This window comes from Rhodamnia argentea, chromosome 4 (genome assembly GCF_020921035.1).
Source record: "Rhodamnia argentea isolate NSW1041297 chromosome 4, ASM2092103v1, whole genome shotgun sequence".
In the NCBI taxonomy this organism is placed as follows: domain Eukaryota; kingdom Viridiplantae; phylum Streptophyta; class Magnoliopsida; order Myrtales; family Myrtaceae; genus Rhodamnia; species Rhodamnia argentea.
Window position 1 is genome coordinate 20,392,728 of NC_063153.1, and position 23,595 is coordinate 20,416,322.

The window sequence follows — 23,595 nt, forward strand, 5'->3', positions numbered from 1 at the left end:
GGTTACCACCAATCCTTGCATGGTCTTATCATTTCGTCACGGTCCAATTTCCTCCCTAGTTATGTAAGTGCCATAGTGACAGGACGTGGAATCGGACTGAATGCTGAGCAATGTGAAAATGATAGTACAATCGGAAAATTTTTAAAAATGGGCATGAAGTAGTCCTTATTTTAAATAATAGCCTGAAGCGCCTTTATTTTCTTAAATAGTGGCCTGAAGTGAAGTTTGTTTCGAAATGCCCTTATTTTCTCAAATAAATTCTTGAAGTGAATATTATTTCAAATAAAGGCTTAAAGTATCCTTATTTTCTTACATGAGGGCCTCAAGTGAATCTTGTTTCAAATAAGAATGTGAAGTGGCCATATCGGTTCCAAAGAAGAGCTTGACCTCACTGGCTAGTTAAGAGCATTTTCATCATTTACTTTCTTTTTTCCTTTTTTCTTCTTGATTAATTAAATTAAAAAAAGTAAATTTATGGTAATAAAAAGGCCAATGAGAGCCTGGGCCCTTGTCGCCCCCCTCCACCCCCACCATTGCCGAACCTTTCGGCAATGGTGAGGCGAGGTTCCACTCGAGTCGCCTAGCCCCGACCCTTGCCCAAATCAAGTTGAGGGCCACTATTGGCAAGGTCGTCACCCAACCCCACTCCATCCGGCGGTGGCCCTCGACTCGATCTAGGCGAGGGCCATGACCCTTGCCCTCTAGATTGGCAAGCCCTTGCTTGTGGTGGGCTAGGGTCGCTGGTTACCGGCCAGGGTTCGATGGCAACGAGGGCCCTATGGCACTTGTTGGTTTTTTTTTTTTAATTTAATTTATTTTTTAAAAAATAAATAAGTGACAAAAATGCCATTAACTAGCAGGTGAAGTCAGGCCTTTTTTTACTTTAGACCTTTATTTGAAATTTTTCCAAAAGAGACCGTCGTGACCTTCGTGACAAAGACCTAGCGGGTTAGCCGTTGATTAGAAGCCTACTAGGTGAAAGCAAGTGGAACTGAGAGAGCGTAGTTAGCTTTTGAATGCCACGCTTGTCAAGAAAAGTATAGGTGACCTCAGATCCGCGAAAAGTTGCGAGGATTGAGGCAATCGCCAGAGCGTCGGCCATGCACGTAAGGCCTCAAGAGTGGGATGATGGTAGAGCTCAAAGAAGGGATAGAATATGACCAATTGATTGCGTGAGTGGCGTCGATGGACGTTTAGGGATCCATGAACGCGGTGACTATCTTTTGACTCTATTTCAAATTTGATTAGAATTGGTTGATCGAATATTTCATTCCAAGGTTTTCGGTGTGCTAAGCATCGGGCGGGCCTGTCCTTGGCCATTGTCGGGAAGATCTCCCCCATGACTATTGGTCACGTGTTTCTGATTTTGCGCGTGCACCTAATCCGACTGAGAAAGGACATACACTCTTCGGAGCCTGTTATGTGATGTCAAATGCGTGTTGGACATCGACACACGTCCGACACTCTTTGATACGCGATTGACGTATGGTTCACAGGTGTTAGACTTCCGACAAGTGATCAGCGCTCCGGACGTGCCAGTGAAACTCGAGTCGAGCATCCCGACATATTATTTCGATACGCACATGGCCAATTTTAAACACTTTTCAATAAATTGGGAGTTAAAATGTAACTATATATATATATTTATTGACGTGTGGAGTCGCGCACGAAGGAAAGCCAAGTTGCAGGTGCTATTGACGTTCCATGAAAGCAGTAGACCCACGTGTCGGATCCGACCGCCTCATCTTTTGGGGTACTAGGTACGCCCAAGATACTGAACTGGACACAGCCCAAAACTCGCTGCTCCAATTCTAACTTACGCCACGCCACGCCACGCCACGCCACGTGATCTTCCTGCTAACTTACGCCATCTTGAAGCTCCGACGTCTCTGTCTCACTCAACAACCGATGAAGGTGAAGCTCCCGACCTCCACAAGTTTCTCCTCAGAACACGCGCCTTCTTTTCGCGTGATCGACGATTCCCGATTCAATTGCACGCGATCTCGCTGAGCTCTCCAGTCGCAGGTAAGCTCACACTCTCGCCTCACTGTCTCAGCACTAGCTTTGGCATGTCCGCCGAAATCGATTCTGATTTTTTATCCTGGGACCGAATTGATCGTAATCCACGTTCTTTTTCGCGTCGTGTGTTGGATGAATCACGTTTGGGATCGTGCGTTTATTGACTTGACTTTGGAAAGATCTGAGTCTTGGTCTTAGTGTGCCTGGGTTGACTCAAGATATGAGGCGATTGCTTGGTGCGAGAGGATTGAGATATGAGGCATTGAGGAATTGGAGGAGGAAAAGACGCAAATGGGGATGCTTTCATTTCGGAAGTAAAATTCCGTAGCTAAATTAAACGTTCTCGAGTGGACCGTTTACAGAGCAATGGGAGGATATGGAGAGGGAGAGAGGGAATTTGATGGTCAGCTTACTAAAGAAGAGTGGACCTGGTTACTCTATCACCTGGTGGTTCCTGTTCGATTACCTTAAAACAAACTATCATCTTTGACTATGTTCTTTGCTTGAATCGGTCACAGTTGTGTGCTGGCTCCCGATATAGGGTGCCGCTGCTGATAATAGTCTCGTGATATTGTGGGAACGGAGGTTTTGTTGTTCTTGTTGCTTTACCTGTCGTAATTGATCTCCATTGCTTTACTTCACACTAGTGAAGGATGGCATTGTTGTCGTCATCATTTTATCATGATGGGCTTCTATTGGTTCTGTATATGATACTGTATGGGGTGAATTAATAAGCTGTAAAGTGAGAATGAAACAGCTCTTATCCTATGTGAATCATTCAACATGCAATAAAATTTTATGAATGTGCCTACTTGTGCTCCATAGATTGAATGAGAGATTTCATTCTCAGTAAGCATGTTTCTGTCATGCTTAAAAAAACGGGTATAGAGCTCAAAGTTGAGATCCCAATATGTGTCACTGCAGACCTATTTTTCCGGTTCATCTGGAGTGGCCTGAATGACTTATGCTGGTCAACTCACTTTGAAAGGGGAGAAGAAAGGAAAAAGAGAACAATTTAACCTTTGAAGTATTATATGAGTACTCTCTCTCTTTTTCTTTTTTAGTTTCTTTGGAGTGGATGGGCTTCGATAATTGCTGCAATCTACTAGGAAACTTGATGAATATGTGATATGAATTTAAACGAAGGAAAAAGTATTGCAGTTGCCAGTGTTTTTTCCATTTTTTGATGAAGACTGAAAACTTCTCAGTCAAGATGTATGCTAATTATGAGTTTATCACGTTGAACACATGAGGTTATCTTCTCTATTCATATTGTTGGTTTATTCTTTTTCTTTTTTTTCTTTCTTTTTTTTGGGGGGGGTCATTGTCGGATCCTTCAACCAGCTTTCATGTAAAGCTTGCATTGTCATTTCTCACATTTGCACTTTCTTTTGAAGATTATTGATGGGCTTTTTCTTTGATGGATCTCCTTTAGGATGCAATAAATCATACTTGTCAGCTAACTGATCATCAATTAAGCTGAGGACTTCTAGAATGCAGTCCTTCCTTCGGCTCATTTCAACATTCTTCATATTCCTGAGCTGTGTTGAAAATACCTTTGCTGGAATCACAAGTACTGTCATTCGATCACAGTGGCCATCATCTGACATTCCCCTCGATAATGAAGTTTTTGCAGTTCCGAAGGGTCATAATGCACCACAACAAGTAAGCTATCAATCTTTTGACACTGTTTAGGAAGTTTCTGTTTGTAGTTTCCCTCAAGCATTTGGTAGTTGTGAGAAAAACGGTGTAGTCATGCAATGAGACAATGGTTCTCATTGTTTTTGTACATTGAAATCTCATTCTTTCCTTGTGTGCATCTTACAGGGCATCTTGCCTGCAGTAAATTATTTTTGTTTACAGTGATATGTAAATTGACGCCTGGAATTGGGCTGAAGAGATGAATTATCCTAACTTATGAGATACTCTTAATTTGATGAAGTTACGTCTAAACCTAAGTTGGGTTGAAGAAGGGAGTTGGAAACACTTACTTTTAAGTTTTAGCTGGACCAGAATGATTTGGACCGCTATTTTTGCAATTCTAGGGGTAATTTGAGTGACCTCAGGCACCATGCGGCACAAACTTTGGGCTTGAAGAGGGACTTTTAGTTCAAATATTGGAAAGAAACATATTACTAAGATGGTGCTCTCCTTGTTATTTGGCTCATTTGGATAGAGAGCAACAAAAGAGCATTTGAAGCAGTTGAATCATGTGGGAATTCTTTTAGGGATGAATGGTTGTACACTCTTCACTATCGGTATAGCAGAAAAGTTCAATTTCGCACATGTAGTTTGTTGGCAATGCTAAGAACAGTCTTTTGTGCACAATATTGCAGATGGGTGGCTTCTACTAGAAGCCATTTTGTGTAGGGGCGGTACCCCCTTGATACCTTCTTAATGAAATCTTATTTATCATCAGGAAAAATGGACTACTCACCTTGGGTCATCTTTATTAATTTCTGTACTCAACTAGGTTACTTTCTATCAGGATGTCCCTGTGAAAAATTCATTAGCTTGTTTCATTCACCTTGAATCGATTTTTTAGGGATTCATTTAGCTCATTTCAGTCTTTCTTATGTCACACTGCTTTTCCTTCTTTTGCAGGTTCATATCACCCAAGGTGACTATGATGGAAAGGCTGTCATTATATCATGGGTCACATCTGATGAACCAGGATCCAGTGAGGTACAGTATGGCACCACGAAAGGAAAGTATGATAATTCTGCTGAAGGAAAAAGCACAAGCTACACTTTTTACAAGTATAAATCTGGCTACATCCATCATTGCCTTCTTGATGGCCTTGAGGTGATCCTCTAATGGATTGATCTGTGAATTGACAATTTATGGGATCATTATTTAAGTTTTATAGACGGCAGGTTCAGCAAAGATTTCAATATATTCTAGTTGTTACAATCTCTGATCGAAATCTTCTTTAAATTGTCTATTTGCTGCTGACAGTATGATACCAAGTACTATTACAAAGTAGGAAGTGGTGGTTCTTCTCGAGAATTTTGGTTTCAAACACCACCAACAATTGACCCCGATGCTTCACACAAGTTCGGAATTATTGGTGAGCTACCATCTGTTTTCGGTATCTCAGTAGCCGAAATAGACAGAGGGAAGGTTGTTTGGGCTTATTTGGAGTTTGTATTGTTTCACTCCATCAAAAGGTCTGAATCTTGATTAGTATTGATAACAAAACAGCTCAGTGTCTAGGTTCTTAATCACAGAGTGGATCGTCACTCAGTGAAACGAAAGTAGTATCTCCCAGACCAGCTTATATTTTGTAGTTCCCTGGGAGAGAACTGTGAGAGCACAGAGCGGGAGAGGGTTCGGGGAGGGGCTAAAATGACAGAGACAAATTTGACACTCCTACGTGATTCAAACCCTACAGAGACTTTTGCTTATAAGAAAAACATTTTCCTGTTTATCACAATTTTTCTACTCTTCTATTTTAAACCTGCCTTCCATTTATAGGCACAAACCTGTCAATCGATCGCAATTTTTCACATTTTCTAGTACTTTGCTATCTCTAGCATGTATAAAAGATATTGGGAAGTACGAGATTATATCATTATGCATGTCGCAGGTGATCTGGGCCAGACTTATAATTCGCTTTCCACTCTTCAGCATTACATGGTGAGTGGAGCACAGGCAGTCTTGTTTTTGGGGGATCTTTCTTATGCTGATAGATACAAGTACAATGATGTTGGGCTAAGATGGGACACATGGGGTCGTTTTATTGAACAAAGTGCGGCATTTCAGCCTTGGATCTGGTCTGCTGGGAACCATGAAATAGAATATATGCCTTACATGGTAAAGTATCTTTGCACATGTGCTTTTTAAATGTACCGTTTTTGTATCTCGCTTTTCAGTTTGGGTTGACTTCCTAAGTAGTACCGACATGCGACATGCGACACGACACGACACGCCGACACGTCATTACTTAAAAAATAGAGAATTCCGATACGGTTGGGACACGTTGTATATTAAATGTTTGTTTTTATATATATGAGATAAATTATCATGTGCATATGAAACTATTGGCTGTAGTTTCTTCTTCTTTTTCTTTTTCTATTAGGGATTCACGATTAGGTTTTTGTTTTTCTGGCTGGGTATATTAATTTTGGGGTGCCTAGGTATATGACTAAAGTATATATATTTTGATAAATTTATAGTTTGACCTTAATTTATTGAAAATACTTAAAATTGATCCCTATTCGTGTCAAAATGGCATGTTGGGATACTAGACTCGCGTGTCCCTAGCGTATGTAGAGCGCCGACCACGTGTTTGTCGCATGTCAGAGAGTGTCGGAGGGTGACGGAGTGTTCAACATGCGTCCAACACGACATGGAGGTCCTCGGAGAGTGTCGATGCTTTCTAAATGGCTTCTACTATTTAATTATTAACCTTTCGTACATTTTGTAGCGCTCACGCTTTGAATTTTATGTAACACGAAACACTTGAAACCTTTATTGACATGTAGAATCATTTATAATTCTTTTCCATGAGTTTTAGAAATGTTTCATTTTCAAATTTTGGAGGAAAAGTCATTTGTAGAGGCTTATAAGTAAAAGAAGCCCCATGCGGCTTATTTTTGTAAACATTTTATCATGGAGGATTATAAGAAAGCACACTGTATAATATTCAGTGAAACTAATGTGCTGCTTTTTAACGAGATTTTTTTTGTAGAAAGAAGATTACCATTGTAGTGCATAAAAATGAATTATTAATGGGAGTTCAAAGAACCATATAGGTCTTTCTGGCAAAACTAACAATCTCTAAGTGACTTCTTGAGTGTTAAACTCTATCTGGTCCTGTAACTTCAAAAAGCAGCATGCTTTTGGAAGATGCGAATTCCTAGGCTTTCTATTGTGTGGGAGATCATGTATGTTTCTAATATCCGCTACTAATCTACTCTTTATTATTCTTTCGTCCTATGTAAGTGAAGGAGGAGGTTGATCCATTCAAATCCTATCTGCATCGATATCCAACACCTTATTTGGCCTCGAAAAGCACCAGTCCTCTTTGGTATGCCGTCAGACGAGCTTCAGCCCACATAATCGTGCTTTCAAGCTACTCTTCCTTTGGTAGTTCTTCTTCTTTTTGTTGCCTACCTAACTTCATTCTGATATAGCAATTTGAGGTCCTTTAATGTGCATAATAGAAGCTTTGGCAAGTAAAAGGCATAAAAGAAACAGAAGAACGCTTTACCCAAAAAAAAAAAAAAAAAGGAAACAGAAAAATGAGTTTCAACACCAATAAGATTTTGTGAGAGAAGTTAACGTCTGCTAATTTGAACCGGCTAAACCAAGATAATAGAAAATTCAAACTGGTTTCTCGAATGACTAATAAACCATGTTTAATGCTAATCCGACTAGCTGCTTTATTGCTACCTTTCTCTGCATGTTGGGACTGATTGATTGTGATTTTGAACAGTGAAATACACACTTCAGTGGATGTGGCTGCGAGAAGAATTTAAAAGGGTAGACAGAGAAAAGACACCTTGGCTTATTGTTCTGATGCATGTTCCTTTGTATCATAGCAATAATGTACACTTCATGGAGGGTGAAAGTATGAGAGCAGCATTTGAAAAGTGGTTTGTTCGTAACAGAGTTGATATTGTTTTTGCTGGGCATGTTCATGCTTATGAAAGATCGGTATGGTTCTTATCTGGCGAGTCATCTATTAATGCTTACTTTGCAATTACTTTCAGATGCTCCAGATATTTGAACTGTTACAGTGATTTATAATGTTTTATTTTTGAGGACTCCTTGTAATCTGTCTGTCAGAATCAGAGGTTGCACATGGAATTACAAACAAATTTACTTTAGTTGAATTTTCTCCAGATCATGGTCAGATGGTCTTTCTGTTCCTCCAATGCAACATTAGTAGTAATAGGAAATCACAGACTTTGGCGAAGTTATGTGTGTAAAGTAAAATGTAAAAAGCCTCGTTGCTGTTCAAAAGCAAAATGACGTTAAGTATGTCTTAATGTGCTTATATTTACAATAAAAGCTGATTAATGCTTGCTTTCTATGAGTTTTGGGATAGTAAAATGTATTTTTCTGTACAACATTCTTATGCTGTGACGTTTCTTTTGGTTTCCGTGGTAAATTTGAATCTCTGTTCCCATGTCCCCTGCTATATACTTGATGTGTTTATGGTACATAAGTAGGATTTCTGGTGAATGATCAAATATAATAAATCCCTCAGATAGGAATAGTTCCTCATACTTATTTTAGTCGAAATTATGTTTTCTGTGACATATGAAGTTTCATTCTAGTTCCATTTGATGGCAAGATAAACTAGGTTTTCTGTTCAATGGAAGCCACTCAATATAATCTCAGTTGAGTGTGCAAAACTGTCTCAAGGGGTGTCCTTGACAAAAGCAAAGACCTATCGTCCTTGAAAAAAACAAAGACCTACTTTACGCATGTTGATGTTTCCATCATACTGATTTTGTACTACATCTTGTGTTTGCCTGTTTGACTGACTTTAAGTGGATTTGTTGATTTTCAGTATCGGATCTCAAATATACAATACAATGTTAGTAGTGGTGATCGTGACCCTGTACCAGATAAGTCCGCACCTTTATATATAACTGTTGGAGATGGAGGTAATCAGGAAGGCCTTGCCGGGAGGTAAGTTGGGCATCTTATTTGCAGTTCGATCACCATAGGTAGAAATTCTGATGATAATTTTCCAAGAAATTTCCTCCATTGCATATTCGTTATGCAACGACATTGCTATTACAGGTTCAGAGATCCACAACCAGACTATTCTGCATTTCGTGAGGCCAGTTATGGCCATTCTACTTTGGAAATCAAAAACAGGACTCATGCGTTTTACCATTGGAATCGGAACAATGATGGTAAAAAGGTGGCCACAGACTCTTTCATATTGCATAATCAGTATTGGTGAGTAAATTTTAGAACGTTTGATTTAAATAAATTTGGCGTGTATTAAAGGTGACTTTTAACATAATAATCGGACAAGCCCTGGGCCACAGATCATTTGTACCAATTACATTTTGTGAATCTCTTGCTGAGTACCATCTCCAAAGTAAACAATTGTATAGAGGTATCTTTCATTTCTGCATTTGAACCTTGTTAACCAGTAACCAACAGCCAATGACCACTATCATCATGCATCTCCTCGTAAGGCATCATGACTCTCGTTTTAATGAATTTATGGCAGATCTTTCCTTGTAGCTTATGATGTCCTAATACAGTTCATTGACATGTGGTCCTGCAGGGTAAGCAATTCCCGGCGAAGAAAACTAAAGAAGTATAGTTCCAAGAGCATCACATAGCAGATTGCTACAGTCTGATTCGAGGTCTTGTTGGGTCACGGGACATTTAAGATTGGAGTTGGCAGAGGGAAGTACTTGATAAGATGGTTGTTTATATGTGAGTTCACGATAGGTTGTAAAATTTTGTAGCGGATTAGATGATGTTCATTAATAGTTCAAGTGGCTCTGGCTAGCATATACAAACCAGCAGCAGATTCATGGATAACACATAACTTGTATTCAATACATTTTCTTCTCAATCATTGTAGTCCTCCGAATCCTTTTTTTATTTCCATTGCACGGCAATCCGTTAGAGTGTAATAAACTTATGGAAGGAAACATACAATACTATGTGAGAAAACTTATTGCTCTCAAACTTTTCCTTGGTTAATCGATTCATACGAAGGACAGGCTGCACCAAACAAAGACATGATGTTACGTGGTCTTCTTCGTGCACAGAGTGAAACGCAGCACGTGTACCGCAGGTTGCTGAAAACTTTCAGGTTTTCAGAGTTCAACATGAACTGTTGGGTGGGCATGGTGTTCTCCACCTTAAGTATCTTTCTCCTTGTGGAGTTACTATGTGACTAAAGTGACAATTGTTGAGGAAATTCCTCAACAAATGCCTTCATTTCATATTGAACTCAGAACGACAATTTTCATCTTTGACGGTTGGGAAAAGTTTTGCACAGTAACTTTGAGTCTTCAAAGTTTGACCCAACAAAAAAAAGGTCCTTTTCAGCCAAGTACATTACATTGGGTAATAACCTTTTGAAACATTTTGGAGTTTGAACCTAATCTAAAGTAGCTTTGGAAAAAAAGCCTAGACCTCATGCAGTCGGGTGTTGAAGCAAGTCAACTATTTTCCACACATATCTCGCTAGTGTAGACATTCACTTAACTTACCATAAAAGGATTTAAAACGCTTTCGTTGTTTCAAATAAGGACATGAAATGTCCTCAAATTTTTAAAAAAAGTCTGACTAAGGTCATTTTTCGTTATTTACTTTTTTTGTTTTCTTTTTTTCCTTTTCTTTTCTTTTTTCCTTTGTTGTAGCCGGCGAGGGTTGCCTTGCCCAAGACCTTGAGGGCCACGACGAGGGCTCTCCCAAGCGAGGTAGTCCCTCACAACTATCAAGGGCAACCTTGTCCAACCCCTTGTAGCGGGCGGCCATCACCCGAGACTGCCCATCGGCAAAAAGGAAGGGACAAAAAAAGAAAAAAGGAAAGGTAAAATGACACAAATGGTTTATGAGCTTTGACTCAATGTGCAATATAGTCCCCGCACTTTTAATTTGATCAATATAGTCCATATGTTTTTCGAACATGTTCGACTTAGTCCCCGAACTTCAATCAATAGAATAAGGACTAAATTGAATATGTTTTAAAGGTTTAAGGGCCATATTGGTCAAATTAAAAGTATAAGGACTACATTACATATTGGATCAAAGTTTAAGAGCTATTTGTGTCATTATCCCAAAAGTAAAATGATGAAAATACCTTTAGTGAGGCTCCCATTTAAAATTTTTATTTGAAATAAGATCCACTTTAAGCTTTTATTTAAGAAAATGATGACACCTCATATCCTTATTTAGAATTTTCTCCATCATCTAGTTAGGCAAAGTAGTATTTGCTGTTTAAGTAAATCATTCTCTACATACATATGAATCAATCGGACATTCACTTAATTGATCCTGCCGTCCAATAATAAATAGCACTAAATATGGCTCTCTCTTTAGCCGACCAACAATATGACACGGCTCAAATGAAAAACGTAACAACTTTTGCTCTTAGGGACAAGACATTCCTTAATTTGGTACGGAGATGCCAACTGATTCCTAATTTCCAAGAAAATGCTTGGCATGTTTTTCTTTTTTTTTTTGGTCAGAAATGCTTGGCATGTTAACCGGGCAGGGAAAGCTGCTGCTTTTTCAGATCCCGAATCCCAATTGGTGTGCACAGACGAGGACCCAAAAAGAAAAAAGGGAAAAAAAAAAAAAAAAGGAAAGGAAAATAAGCTTACTGTCCGAGTCAAATGTGATTAGCTGAACAATACTCTCTGCCTCTCTGGCTCCGACTCCGCTTTCGAGAACCATGTTTGCTCCCCTGTAGGTTCGAAAGAAAGCACCTTGCACTTTCAGTGGCTTCTCTGTCTTGGTTTCGAGCCACTGGAACGAGCTTCTGCAATACTGTTGAAGAAAGATCCGAAGCTCCAGGAGTCGGAGACTGCCACTTCTCTTGCTCCAAGTGCTGTTCTGTCTCAGAATTTTTTTACCCATGTTCTTGCTGATTCTTGAGGTGACCCAAGTGTTTTAAGTGTTGAGTGTCACTGATTGAGTTGAGGCGCGGAATGTAGATCTTTTCGGTTGCTGAACTGCAAATTCTGGTGCTCGTTCAAGGTTTTGTGGGTTTGTTTGTTTTTATTTGGGATTTGCTTCTGGGAATTTTGGGCTTGGTGTTCTTGGTGATTCTAGTTGGTTTAAGAGGTCAGTTGTAGCTCAAAAGTTCATAGTCCTTAATTGAGAGCTGCAGCACTCCGAAGTGAAGTGGGTTTCAAGAATTTTTGCTTGAGATGTGAGGGAATGGAAACTCGAGAATGCTGATGCAATTATATGTTGGCTTCGATAGGCAGTTCACGAATTGTATGAGCACAATTAGCTCAGGATGGTGTCCTCAGGAAGGTACAAGCTTTGAACTTTTTTCAGTGCCAGCGCGATAGGCTACAGGTTGATTTGTATGTTTATCTGGTTGAGTTATTTGGGCTATTGATTCAGGGGAACTTAGGTGTTGATTTAAGATTCTTGCGCTCATAGAGATGGCCAGGACTTTATTGTTGGTTTGAAGTAGTTCTTAAAAATAGGATCGCTAGATGGTGTTTGGTTGGTTTAACTTAGCCATTGAAGGAACCCGGAGAAGCAGTTGAACCTTTGACTGAGCTTTCCCTATGGCATCCATTAGAAGGACCTTGTCCCCCATTCCTCGACCTGGAACTACGCTAAACGGTGAAGCCTGTTCAGTTTCATCTCCTTTGTCGAAGTCATCTTCTTGTGCCCTGACCTCGAGTCAAACACCATCAGGTGGAATGCTGTCAATTTTGGTGGGCTTATTGGATTCTCTGGCTTTTGCACTTGGAGTTTTCTCTCAACGACCCTCTAGGCCTTTTGATAGACCAAAACCGAGAGGGCAAACTTGGAGAAGGGCATTATTTCATTTCTTCATTTGTTTCATCATTGGGATGTTCATTGGAGTTACCCAGTTTGCCTCGATGAATGCATCAATGAACTTCCTTTTGAAGAACCATGCCTTATCCTTTGAGCGGAGCACAAGTTTCAGGAATAATCAGTTGCCCGATGACACAGCTAGAAATGTGACACCATTTTACAGTATGAGCCATGAGAATGACTCTACCATGCAGCTACAATCACATCAGCAGCTGTCGTATTTGATTGCCCAAAATAGCAGTAATAATGTATCGGCTACTAGATATGCACACGGGGAAGTTCAGAAGCTTCTGATTGTTGTGACCCCGACACAGAGACACCCGCTTCAAGCCTATTATCTCAATCGTCTGTCACAGACACTGAAGCTCGTACCACCTCCTTTGTTGTGGATAGTTGTGGAGATGACCTCGCAGTCTCCAGAAACAGCTGACATATTGAGGAAGACTGGTATGATGTATCGGCATCTCGTGTGCGATAAAAATCTGACCGAGTTCACAGATGTAAGAATTCACCAAAGGAATGTGGCGTTATCTCACATTGAAACACACCATCTTGACGGAACAGTTTTCTTCGCAGATGAGGATAATATCTACGCAACTGATCTATTTGATCAAATGAGGCAAATTAGGTACTTGTCATTATTCTCGTCTATGACAAATTCCGCATTTTTCTTTTCTGGCAGAAAAACTTTGGTAATTTATTGTTCTATCAGGGAGATTCTCCTGAATTTGTAGTGATATGGGTGTATCTAAATCGAGAATTGGACTCCTAAATTGCCTAGTAAGAGATGCAAGAGTGAACTTTAATGCTTGTTTGAGCATCAAGATCTGCACCTATCTTTGGACTGTTTCTGTACCTCATCCACATTAAGATCCACGTAGTTGTCCATGACAAAAGGCTTCCGTTTATTGACTAGAATAGCAGTTGGATCTGCTAGATTAACTCTCTCTCTCCATCTTCCTATTGAGATGCTCCCTTTGCAACGTCCTAGTTTTATCTAAAACTCAGCTTAACTTTCTTTTCTAAGGTTGTCACAAGGAATCTCCTTCTCCTTGCTCTGTCATAGTTAAACCTTTTCCTTTCTTATTGTAGGCGCTTTGGAACTTGGCTGGTGGCCAAAGTAACGGATAGCAGAAGCAGAGCCATACTGGAGGGTCCCATTTGTAATGGCACTACTGTACTTGGGTGGCATACAAATGAATCAAGAAGGGGATTCAAAAGATTTTATGCCGAACTATCAGGATTTGCCTTCAATAGCACAATACTTTGGGATCCCAAGAGATGGCACAGACCCACCGTTGAACCCATCAGGCTGTTTGACACGCCAAAAGATAAATTCCCGGTAATTGTCCTTTCACTTCTGTAGCTCTGATCAAGTCATGAAGCACCACCGTAGTGACATAAGCATGAATATGTTACCATCTCCAGCTAAATCTCAAATTCCACTGAAACAAAACTATCTTTGGCCCCCATCTGGGTTCCTGACATATGTACTTGGACTATATTCGAGCACAAATTTCAAGAAATGAAAGTGTTGTTTCTCAACCTCTATATTTCAAGTTTCAAGACTGAAATTCCCTGAATGCATTTTTGTGACTCATCTGTGATGACTGAGGTTTTACAATATGATGTGCATGTCCAGGTGAGCACATTAGTTGAACAAATTGTGGAGGATGAGAGCCAGATGGAAGGCTTACTCCACAACTGTTCAAGGGTGATGGTTTGGCATCTTCATTTGGATCCATCTGGTTACTTTTATCCACAGAGTTGGTTCACAAAGAGTTATCTCAATGCCACTGCCTCACTGACATAGCAGTTTGTGGTGGGAAAGTTGTTCAAAATTGGTACTTCAAGGTGATGCAATTTCTACTATCTCTATTCACTGCATACCTTGTCAACGATATGTCTGGATGTATTCAATTGTGTATTGTTGCTATGGAGATGAAAGACGTCATAGGAATTGGTCCAGTAAAGTAATTGGACGTTTTTCTTGACAATTAAACAAAACAAAACTTCAAATTGTCATAGCAGACAAAGTTAGGTAGATGCATCCCACCATTGTAGAGGACAGAAATCTGCTGGGCATGGTGGTCATACTCACGACCTCTTCATTTGAACTGGTGAAGAAGATAGTTACATTCGTCCTCATAATCTATTTTGGTGGTTAAGCAGAGACGAATTTTGGCTTTTAGGCCAGTGCTGTACAAATAAGAGCTGCCTATCCTGCATTTGATAGTTTTCATTGCGATGACCCAGCAAGAAGGCCTTGTTTTTTTCCGCATGTTTGAAAAGACCAGTTGTACCTTGCTATGAGAAGGCGGTTTCACATGAAATAAATCTATGTTAACACAAGATATCGTGCTCGAATCATCTTCCATTCTGCTTCCATTGTAGCGGTAAGAAATTATCTCATGAGTACTTCCAATTTTGCTGCAGCTGATGCATGTTTCAGAGGGATTTGATTCGACTTGGTCGACATTTCAAAACGAGGACCATCTGCAGATGATTTCTGTGTACTTCTATGTAGCGTTGTGTTCATCTCCCACGGTTTTGCAATTGTACAGTTACATGAGCCTATTTATTTCTGGATTTTCTTGGATTCTTTTAGCAAGGAAAAAACTCAATCGAGCTAGATTCACCTCTGTTTACTTCAAACCCATCTTCAACTTCAGTCACTTCAGATTCCAGTTCCTTGTTTCTCTTCCATGTTCAATTTATTTTCACGTAACAATTTGCATTCTTTTCTCGGGTCCGCCGGTGGCTGAGGAATCTTTGCCGTCTACCTGGTGCTATTATTTTATTGACGGTGGTTAAATAGATACATCAAAACTTCTAATCGATTCGTTCTCTGGTTCTTGAAGAACTTTGGCACCATGTTCTTCTATGCGAACACGAATCGAGGATGCTCGCACCACGGGTGTCAGAGGAACATGTCTGGCGATGTTAAGAAGGAACAGACACTTTTAAAATCAAGTTTGTGAAGGTAAAACGGAATAGAAACTGGCAATGATCACTCCTAATTCTGTTGAGATGTTGCAACAAGGACAAATTATTTGGGAGACAAGGTTGACAATGGACATTGGACACCCTTTCATGATCACTGTTGATTTAGCAATAGCAGAACAGAAATCACATTCTATGGTTTTTCACGCACAAATCTTTTAAAAGTGTTCGGTCAAATAGGAAGAAAAAATGTGATTCAGCCGATTCCGCCCAGGTACAGTTTAGCAAATTTTATTTAATTATCATTAATTTTTAAGCCACGAGAAGTCGATATGTCCGAGTGGTTAAGGAGACAGACTCGAAATCTGTTGGGCTTTGCCTGCGCAGGTTCGAATCCTGCTGTCGACGAAACATCACTCCTTTTCGCTTTTTCTTTTTTTGTTTTTTGCCTCAGTGTCTATATGCTAATCACTTGTCGATTCATTAGACATATTTTTTTGTGGGCTTCTTAAATGTTGGGTAACTCCATTTTAAACGACATTATGTGCTGGAATTGTCGAGCAAAGGACATGAAATGAGGGGAGTTTAGTTTGAAGCAAAGGCTTGAAGTAATTTAGATAGCATCTGACTGACATATGTTGATGAAAGTTCAAATCCTGAGATTTGGTGCATCGATGTAGCTGATGCTGACGCCGTATACATGGTCTATGTGCGAATAGAACCATGTACCGTCACATCATCATGTGATACCCGCATCGCATCGCATCACGTTTAGGCTGAGACATTCATACCAATCATATTATCCTCTCTTCTTTCTCCGTGTCATAGCTTCAATGGGTTTGACAGAAAATGAAGCACTAGAGAAGGTGGCAACCAAATGGGGTAAAGGCCAAACATGACCCTGCACCCTTTTCTTTGGGTTTACTGTATGTTGGCGCGGGCGACCACAGAGGTTCTTCAATGGTTACTACATTTTCACTACCCCCGTAGTTCTGGTTGCACTCTCCTGCATTGTGTACCTTCAGGACCGGTTCGGTGGAAAAGTGTTTTATGTTCTTCTCGGCTCCCTTTTTTTCCTTGACCTCTCCTTTCTATGTGAAGCTCAAGGCCAACGGGAATTTACTAACCAGCTTTGCTCAAGTGATTCTGGTCCCTTAAAGAAACAGATGCATCAAATTGCAATTGCGGCGCGCAAGATCGACTTTATGTTTCGTAAAGAGGGGTAGACCATAACGCTCTGAGTGAAAAAAAGAAAAGAAAAGGAATTGACTGTAGATACGTATTGCAAAAGTTTTCTCTGCATAAACTGCTACTAGTATTCTTTGTGGCGTTATCTGTCTTCACTCTTCAGGCTTTTTCAACGAGGCTTGTCTTCACTCCTCAAAAACGCAGGATTCAGAACCCAAAACCAAATGATGCAGCTTTAGACCAGCGGAGTGTTTGAACGGTTGATCAAGTGGAGGAGCTCAAGGCCTTAATCAAGGTGATTCCAACATGCTTCCAATTTCGAAATCCTTGCAGGCTCTTTGGCTCATTCATGATCATCAGCCTCCTTTGGCTCTCTCTCCACGACCTCCTCTTGAGCAGAGAATGGCAATCGGGCCTCTATCTCTCGAGCCTTCCAATGGCAATACCGGCCATAGTCGAAAGCATCTGGGAGAAGACCGTGATCCGAGGAGATTACTAGGACTATGCATGAGGAGTGGCAAGCATCTCCTGGATGTGGCTGATCCAGAAATATTGTCCGAGCAGTGTGGCTGAGGTGTTCTCCGCGGTTGGTGGAAGCAGAGCTCTACAACACTGAACTCTCCAGGATCATGTGCAGCATTGCATCTTCTCTTGTATCAGATGGGGCTGTCTGTAGGGAACACAACGGCCAACTTGGTTGGTCAGTCTTGTTGATGACAATGACAAGTAGGAGGAGGTAGAGAGAGTTGGGTGCCTGACAACACCATTTGGGGTCAGTTGGACTGGTTTGAGCCTGCTAATTGTCTGTCACATTGGTTGTTGTAGAGTTTTATGGTCCTTACCGTTTCTGAGGTTTCTTTGAATATGTCTTCATGGTGATTCCAAACAAGTGATTGGATCTGAGACATGATTCCAAATATGTGACTCCAATCATGTGAAAGTGTCATATATTGCTGACAAGAAGTTAATATACATGACAAATTGACTCATGGTCAAAGGAAGAAAAAAAAAATCACTTTGGCTAATTTTAGGAACTTGCACTAATCTCTTCATCAACCACTCTACTTGAAGCACCATCCCCACCTTCTCCTTTGCAGGGTCCATAGGCCTTGCTACAAGCTAGAAAGTAGACAAGATTGAGGGTGCTAAAACAAGTGATGACCCAAAAGTAGTAGTCATAGTGCCCCTTGTTGATATTGTCCCCAACCCAACTCTCCATCCCTCCTCTCTCAGTAGCCAACTGGACGATACTGATTATGAGGCTCGCCGCCAGGTTCGCCACCGCCATGCTGACCCCGAACAGAGTGGCGGCGACGCTAGACATGGTCTTAGGCAGCTCCGAGTAATAGAACTGGTTTTGCCCGATCGCGTTGAGGCCCTCGGCGAATCCAATCAGAACAAAGTACAGAAGTAGCCACATCGCCGACAACTTAACCACCCCGGTTCCGTCCAAAAGTCCTTCCTCCATGGCGGCTTTTCGCCTAACCGATTCCACGGTGGCCAGTGCTGCAGTGGCGAAGATGGACAGAGCGAGCCCAGACCCCATCCTCTGTTTCAAGCTCGGATTGACTGGCTTTCCAATGATCACGGAGGCGAGACGGAGGAATACGCGGTCGTAGAGAGCGACGAAGACTAGCAAAGAGAGAACCATGAACATGGTGAAGGAGCCTGCAGGGATTTCGAAACTTGGGGTGACGTGTCGGTCCATGGAGGCAACAAGGAGTACTATGAAGGAGTTCTGGTTGGAGGCTACGGACATCATGATCCCGGTTGACCACAACGGGGTTATGTTGATTAGCGATTTGAGCTCCTCGACTTGGTCGACTGTGCAGAGACTCCATGGATCCAGGGCCTTCCCATCTGTGAGGTGTAGTTGGTCAGTGTCTCTGATAAGGCACGCTTTGTTCAGAAACCTGAAGAATTGAGCGAGGAAAATTCAATGATGCAATCCCAAAATGCGATCGCCAGTATATCACATTACAATGTATGCCCAATAGTACCTCAATTTTTCGCTCGGCGCTTGAAGCATCGATCCTTTTCCGACATGATACGATTGGTTCGGGCGCAAGGACGACAGTTTGATGCTTCTGTTTTTAAAGGCGGCGACCCCAACTTGGAAGAACCTTGTGAGCAGGCTTGATTCAACCTTCACCCTGTGGTAGAAAGGCGATGCTAAGAAGAACGAGAAGGTGGATACGAACATGAGCATGACGGGGACTCCAAAGCCAACTTTCCACCCCGCGACATCTTGGATATACACTACACACGTCATTGCGACCATCACTGCTGCCATGACCGAGACATAGTACCAGCTGAAGAACTTCTGTAACAAGTTGCCCGAATTCTCGGAGCTCACTGCCGTGTCAAGTTGGTCGGCGCCAAATGCCAAGGCAGATGATCTTATGCCTCCAGCTCCAATGGACATGAGGCCAAAGGAAGAATATAGGAGCAACAACTGGGCCGTGGTTGCTGATCCGCAAGTGTCCTTGTCGAACTCGTCGCAAGAAGGCGGCCTCGCTTGCGGAAGCACCGTCGTTACCCATAGAAGAATCATTCCCTGTTATACCAAACATCTGTTATTCTGATCCGAACACTTTAAATGTACCAAACTTCGCATGATTTCACAAACCTGCTATACATAAGGCAATTCAACGTTGAATATTTTCCTTTTTCATTCAAGACAAGATCAAGAACACAAAAGCCAATCCTTACCAAAAAAAAAGAATTTCCGCCTTTTCTGTCTGGATTAAAACATAAATTTCATCTGCTAAAACTCTGCACAACCGCGAGCGAAGGGATCTCCAAACTTCGCTCGAGGCCAGAAGCCAAAGAAGCCGGCCAATTAGGTAGTTAAACGAGCCTAACGTGAATTCCAACAACAGATGAATCAAACAAATGCCCAGAAAAGGCAAAAGCATCGTACGGCTCCTTGACTAGGACGCATCCCGTTTCATTGCTTCACGCGTCACTCTCCACCCACTAAAATATAGTCGTGCGGCATTTCAGCATCATCCACATGGACAGCGGATGATTCGCCAAGGAAAAGAAATCCAGAAGCAAAGGCAACGGCATTCGCCAAAACACAAAAAACCAAAAAATGATTCAGTTTTATTGATTATGTTAGGTGTAGGGTTTTCGTCAGAAACTTATTGATTATAGTTATTACAATGACATTGTTGACTTTTCTCTTGCACATCTCTTTCTTGAATCAATTCCCGTGTCTTAAAGCATTAATCTTGATTATAACCCTATTTCTAATAGTGATTAGAGGGTTAGATCATAAACATGAAAACAAGATTCCCGTTAAGAGGATTACTAATGGTTGCAACTCGACATGATGAATCGAAACGACTCGACGTGATGAATCTTTACCAGGAGACTGGCGATGGAACCAAACCCGATCATCGGGTAGCGGCCGAAGTAGGAGTCGGCGAGGACGGCGCCGACGATGGGGAAGAAATTGGTGGCGGCAGACCAGAAGAAGAGGACGTTGGCGGCGGCGAAGTTCTCCAGGCGGTACTCTCGGGTCAAGTACACCACCATGTTGGGCAGCAATCCGAAGCTCGCCACTTTCTCAAACGCCTCATTCGCTGCACATATGAACACACACACACCCCCAATACTGGAATGAGCAAAAACTATACACAGACATGATCATGCAATGAACGAACGTGTATATGATATGTGTATGAACACAATACCAATTATAAAGGGGATGGTTCTGAGGCCTCCCTTTGGGGTTGGGTTCTCCAGGAGCGGCTCTCTGACCGTCTTCTTGGCCGGTTGATCGCAAGAACGATCACCCATTTGACTCATCTTTGCTCTTCAGAGAGAGAGAGAGAGAGAGAGAGAGAGAGAGAGAGAGCGAGGGAGGGAGGGAGAGGGAGAACACTGAAGTCACAGAAACGTTAGCTGGGAAAAGTGAGCTGGGTGTGAAAGAAAATTTATATCGGCGAGCGCTCGAACCGAAAGGGACTCGAGAAACTAAAAGAGAACAAATAATATCAAGAGGAAGTTGCGGAATCGTCGACACGTACGAGGGAGTGGCTTGACTGGTCGTCCCACTGCTCAACAGGTTGCTCCCATGTCTCCGGGGTAGTTGAATCTCGTGGACATATGATAGCCCCATAAAAATTGAGACATTTTACCTATTTTAGGCAATAAATAATACGATATTTATGAGAAAGCTTTTGGATTTCCTTCTATTTATTCAATTTTTTTTATTTCTACAGAATAATTATATATGGAGAAGATAAGAAAAAAAAAAAAGAAGTAAATCAGGATGCTATCAACAGAATTGTTAAAAGATTACATTATTTTTAGGAACTTTTAATGTCATCCTTAGATATTTAATTATGTTTAGGATATCTTCATGGTATCTTTAGGGATTTATTTGTTTTTAGGAGTCTTCAATGTTACCCTATATATAGAATAACATGGAGAGCTTGGGGGCATCTAGGTTTTTACTTTCGCATCATTCTTTCATTGTTCTTAGAGCTTTTCAAATATTTTAAAGAAGACAAAGTGATGACAGAATTCTCATTCTTTAATTCAAAATGTTTGATTTAATTTATATTTTTGTTTCTTCTTCTATTTTGTTCTAATTTTCTTTGGTTAACGCTACGATGTAGCCCGACCATGATGATATGAATTTTATGATGTTTATGTTTTGCAAGTGATTTCTTTCATGTAAGTTTTATATTGTTGTGCTTGATGCTTTTAAGTGATTGGCCACCATTTGAATGACCCGATATGCATGTTTGAGACTGAAAAATGATAATATGCAATTGTTCATTATAATATGTAATCATGAATGATAATGTAGATAGAAATATATGATGTTATTTGTGTGGCTTTCAGTGATAAGGTAATCCAAAAGATTCATTGTAAATTGAGAATATTCACAAATTTTAATGCACTTATATTTGTTTAAATTCACATAGAGATACAATGGATTGACAAACCGAGTAAGATTACTATACCTAGGGATAGGATAGTAAATAGCAGAGGAAATTCCGCTATCACATGTTTGATATTGTTTTTGTATGAATAAAGATCTGAAATTCATGTTTAGGGGTTATGGTGAAATCGGATCCCCTAATGAACTTATTTGATTGATTTACCGCATCTAGTTCCAAACTTTTGCCTTTAAGATTTCTATTTTATTTTATTTTCAATTATATTTTTACTTGTTAGATAAATTTTAGAATTAGGCCATTTTAGTATTTAATTAGTTTAATAATCATCAATCTCCATGAGACGATATTTTTTCTCATCATTATCTTAATTGTTCGATACATTCATTGACACGTACACTTGCATTGAGAATTTCACTGCCAACACCCCCACAAGGCCACGCCCTCCTCATCACTTTGTCTACCTCGAAACCGAAACCAATTTGAGGAACGAGAGTTTCAGAACTAGAATCTTCATGTTTGAAACCTTTGTCTTAGGGTTGAATCTTGCAGACACGAAGCTTTCCCCAATTAGAATTCTCATTCGTTGACCAAAACCGAGGGAGAATAAAGGGGCTTTTGACTTTTGAGTTTGTTCGATAGATCAGCCGTTACGTTTATTGTCTTCCTTTTCGCCATTTGAGGTCAGGCGGTGCATCAAATCAAAAGGTTACGTAGGCGTATGCTTGTTCTCCCGCAATGCTTCAGGATGGGGTTTATGACTTTGTTAAGTTTCTCTAACGGGTTGTTTAGATTTGGTCTAAAACAATACATTGTTATTCAAGAAATGAAAATTGAGCTATTTTTAACATATGGTGATAGCGAAAGAAACTTCAGAATCTGATAAATTAGGTAACGTGCAAGATTATATTGATATGTAGGTTAATGTAACCTATCAGCCCATTATTGAACGGTTGTTGGTTTAGGCACTATATTACCTGTTACACTAAATAATTTCATAAAGCAAATATATTTATAATCATTTTAATGGGCAATCATGATGCATGAGTTTAATACCCCCATTCACTATTACATATTATTTGATTACTTTAATTATTAAAAGATAAGCACATAACATGTGCTTATATGTATTAAATATCATAATTTAGTAGTTATCACTTCAATAGCTAATGATGAGTGTAACGCACCATACATATTATGAAGCAATAACAATTTAATGTACAAAGTTTATCTATTATCAATAAATTATGACTACGCTTTAGAGTTAATAAAATTTATGTGGTTAAATTAAATAAATATCATTTATTCCGATATAATAATAATAATAATAATATAGCAGTATGAGGAACAATTAGAATAATTAGCAATTAAAATCACTGTATCATTCATATTACAAATATAAAATATGACAATTTAGAGGATCGTACCTGGGGGCTTGCAAAAGAACGAAAACTAGTTGAATCGGAATGAATCGGCTAATTTTGGGTGATTCCCAATTCTAATAAATGGAAACCGATGAGTATCGGTCGGGTTCCTGGTGCTAGGTGTGGAACCGCCCACTCGAACGATTGGGACCGGACCCATACATACATACATACATACATACATACATACATACATACATACATACATACATACATATATATTTTATGTTTTAGAAACCCTAATAGCTCTCTCTCACGCTTGCTACACCTCCTTTCTCACTCCTTAGTCCTCATCACGCACGCTCTAGCCTCCGGTCGCCTCTCGGTTCTCCTCACGCACAATCCTCTCAACTCTTTCGCCTCATCTCGCTCTCGATTGCCTATTAGCTAAGCTCTCACCTTTGGCCTCTATCGTGGCATCACAATCGCGGCCTTGCCTCCGGCCCTCCCTCATAGTCATTACCTCGCTTCCCTCTTTCACTCTCGCCTCAATGTTGTTATAAGCGGCAAGGAGCAGCAATTGCATGCAGGTGAGCTGCGGGAAGAAGGACCTACACTCGCAGTTCTACAAGGACGCCATGGTGTACTAC

General features: G+C 40.5%; 3 protein-coding genes and 1 non-coding gene across 8 annotated transcripts; 3 read left to right on the forward strand and 1 right to left on the reverse strand.

The window, feature by feature from the left end:
* Positions 1–1,750: 1,750 nt before the first annotated feature.
* On the forward strand, positions 1,751–9,666 carry LOC115741126 (bifunctional purple acid phosphatase 26-like). Of its 2 annotated transcripts, XM_048277445.1 has the most exons (11): positions 1,751–2,025; positions 2,538–2,604; positions 3,455–3,684; positions 4,624–4,824; positions 4,978–5,089; positions 5,609–5,835; positions 6,972–7,110; positions 7,460–7,680; positions 8,543–8,664; positions 8,779–8,940; positions 9,278–9,666. In XM_048277445.1, exons 3-11 carry the CDS (start codon positions 3,514–3,516, stop codon positions 9,333–9,335), a joined length of 1,413 nt encoding a protein of 470 aa, XP_048133402.1. In that variant the 5' UTR covers positions 1,751–2,025; positions 2,538–2,604; positions 3,455–3,513; the 3' UTR covers positions 9,336–9,666. The 2 variants fall into 2 exon arrangements, with proteins under 2 accessions (XP_048133402.1, XP_030530711.1); XM_030674851.2 differs by lacking the exon at positions 2,538–2,604.
* A 1,674-nt stretch (positions 9,667–11,340) lies between these two features.
* On the forward strand, positions 11,341–15,221 carry LOC115741127 (probable beta-1,4-xylosyltransferase IRX9H). 4 transcript variants are annotated; one of them, XR_007198105.1, is made up of 4 exons: positions 11,341–13,162; positions 13,627–13,876; positions 14,177–14,507; positions 14,601–14,926. XR_007198105.1 is itself a non-coding variant. In XM_048277447.1 (4 exons), exons 1-3 carry the CDS (start codon positions 12,258–12,260, stop codon positions 14,345–14,347), a joined length of 1,326 nt encoding a protein of 441 aa, XP_048133404.1. In that variant the 5' UTR covers positions 11,341–12,257; the 3' UTR covers positions 14,348–14,388; positions 14,601–14,926. The 4 variants fall into 4 exon arrangements, 2 of the variants coding, with proteins under 2 accessions (XP_048133404.1, XP_030530712.1); XR_007198106.1 differs by having other exon boundaries at positions 14,606–14,926; XM_048277447.1 differs by having other exon boundaries at positions 14,177–14,388.
* Positions 15,222–15,803: 582 nt separating this feature from the next.
* Positions 15,804–15,885, forward strand: TRNAS-CGA. Its single transcript has one exon. It is a non-coding gene; the product is annotated as a tRNA-Ser (tRNA).
* A 1,715-nt stretch (positions 15,886–17,600) lies between these two features.
* LOC115741124 (protein NRT1/ PTR FAMILY 1.2) lies at positions 17,601–20,542 on the reverse strand. Its single transcript, XM_030674850.2, has 4 exons — positions 20,367–20,542; positions 20,038–20,255; positions 18,666–19,222; positions 17,601–18,578 (listed from the first exon to the last, which is right to left on the reverse strand). The coding sequence occupies exons 1-4, from the start codon at positions 20,479–20,481 to the stop codon at positions 17,693–17,695; spliced, it is 1,776 nt and encodes a 591-aa protein (XP_030530710.1). The 5' UTR covers positions 20,482–20,542; the 3' UTR covers positions 17,601–17,692.
* Between the last annotated feature and the right edge of the window lie 3,053 nt (positions 20,543–23,595).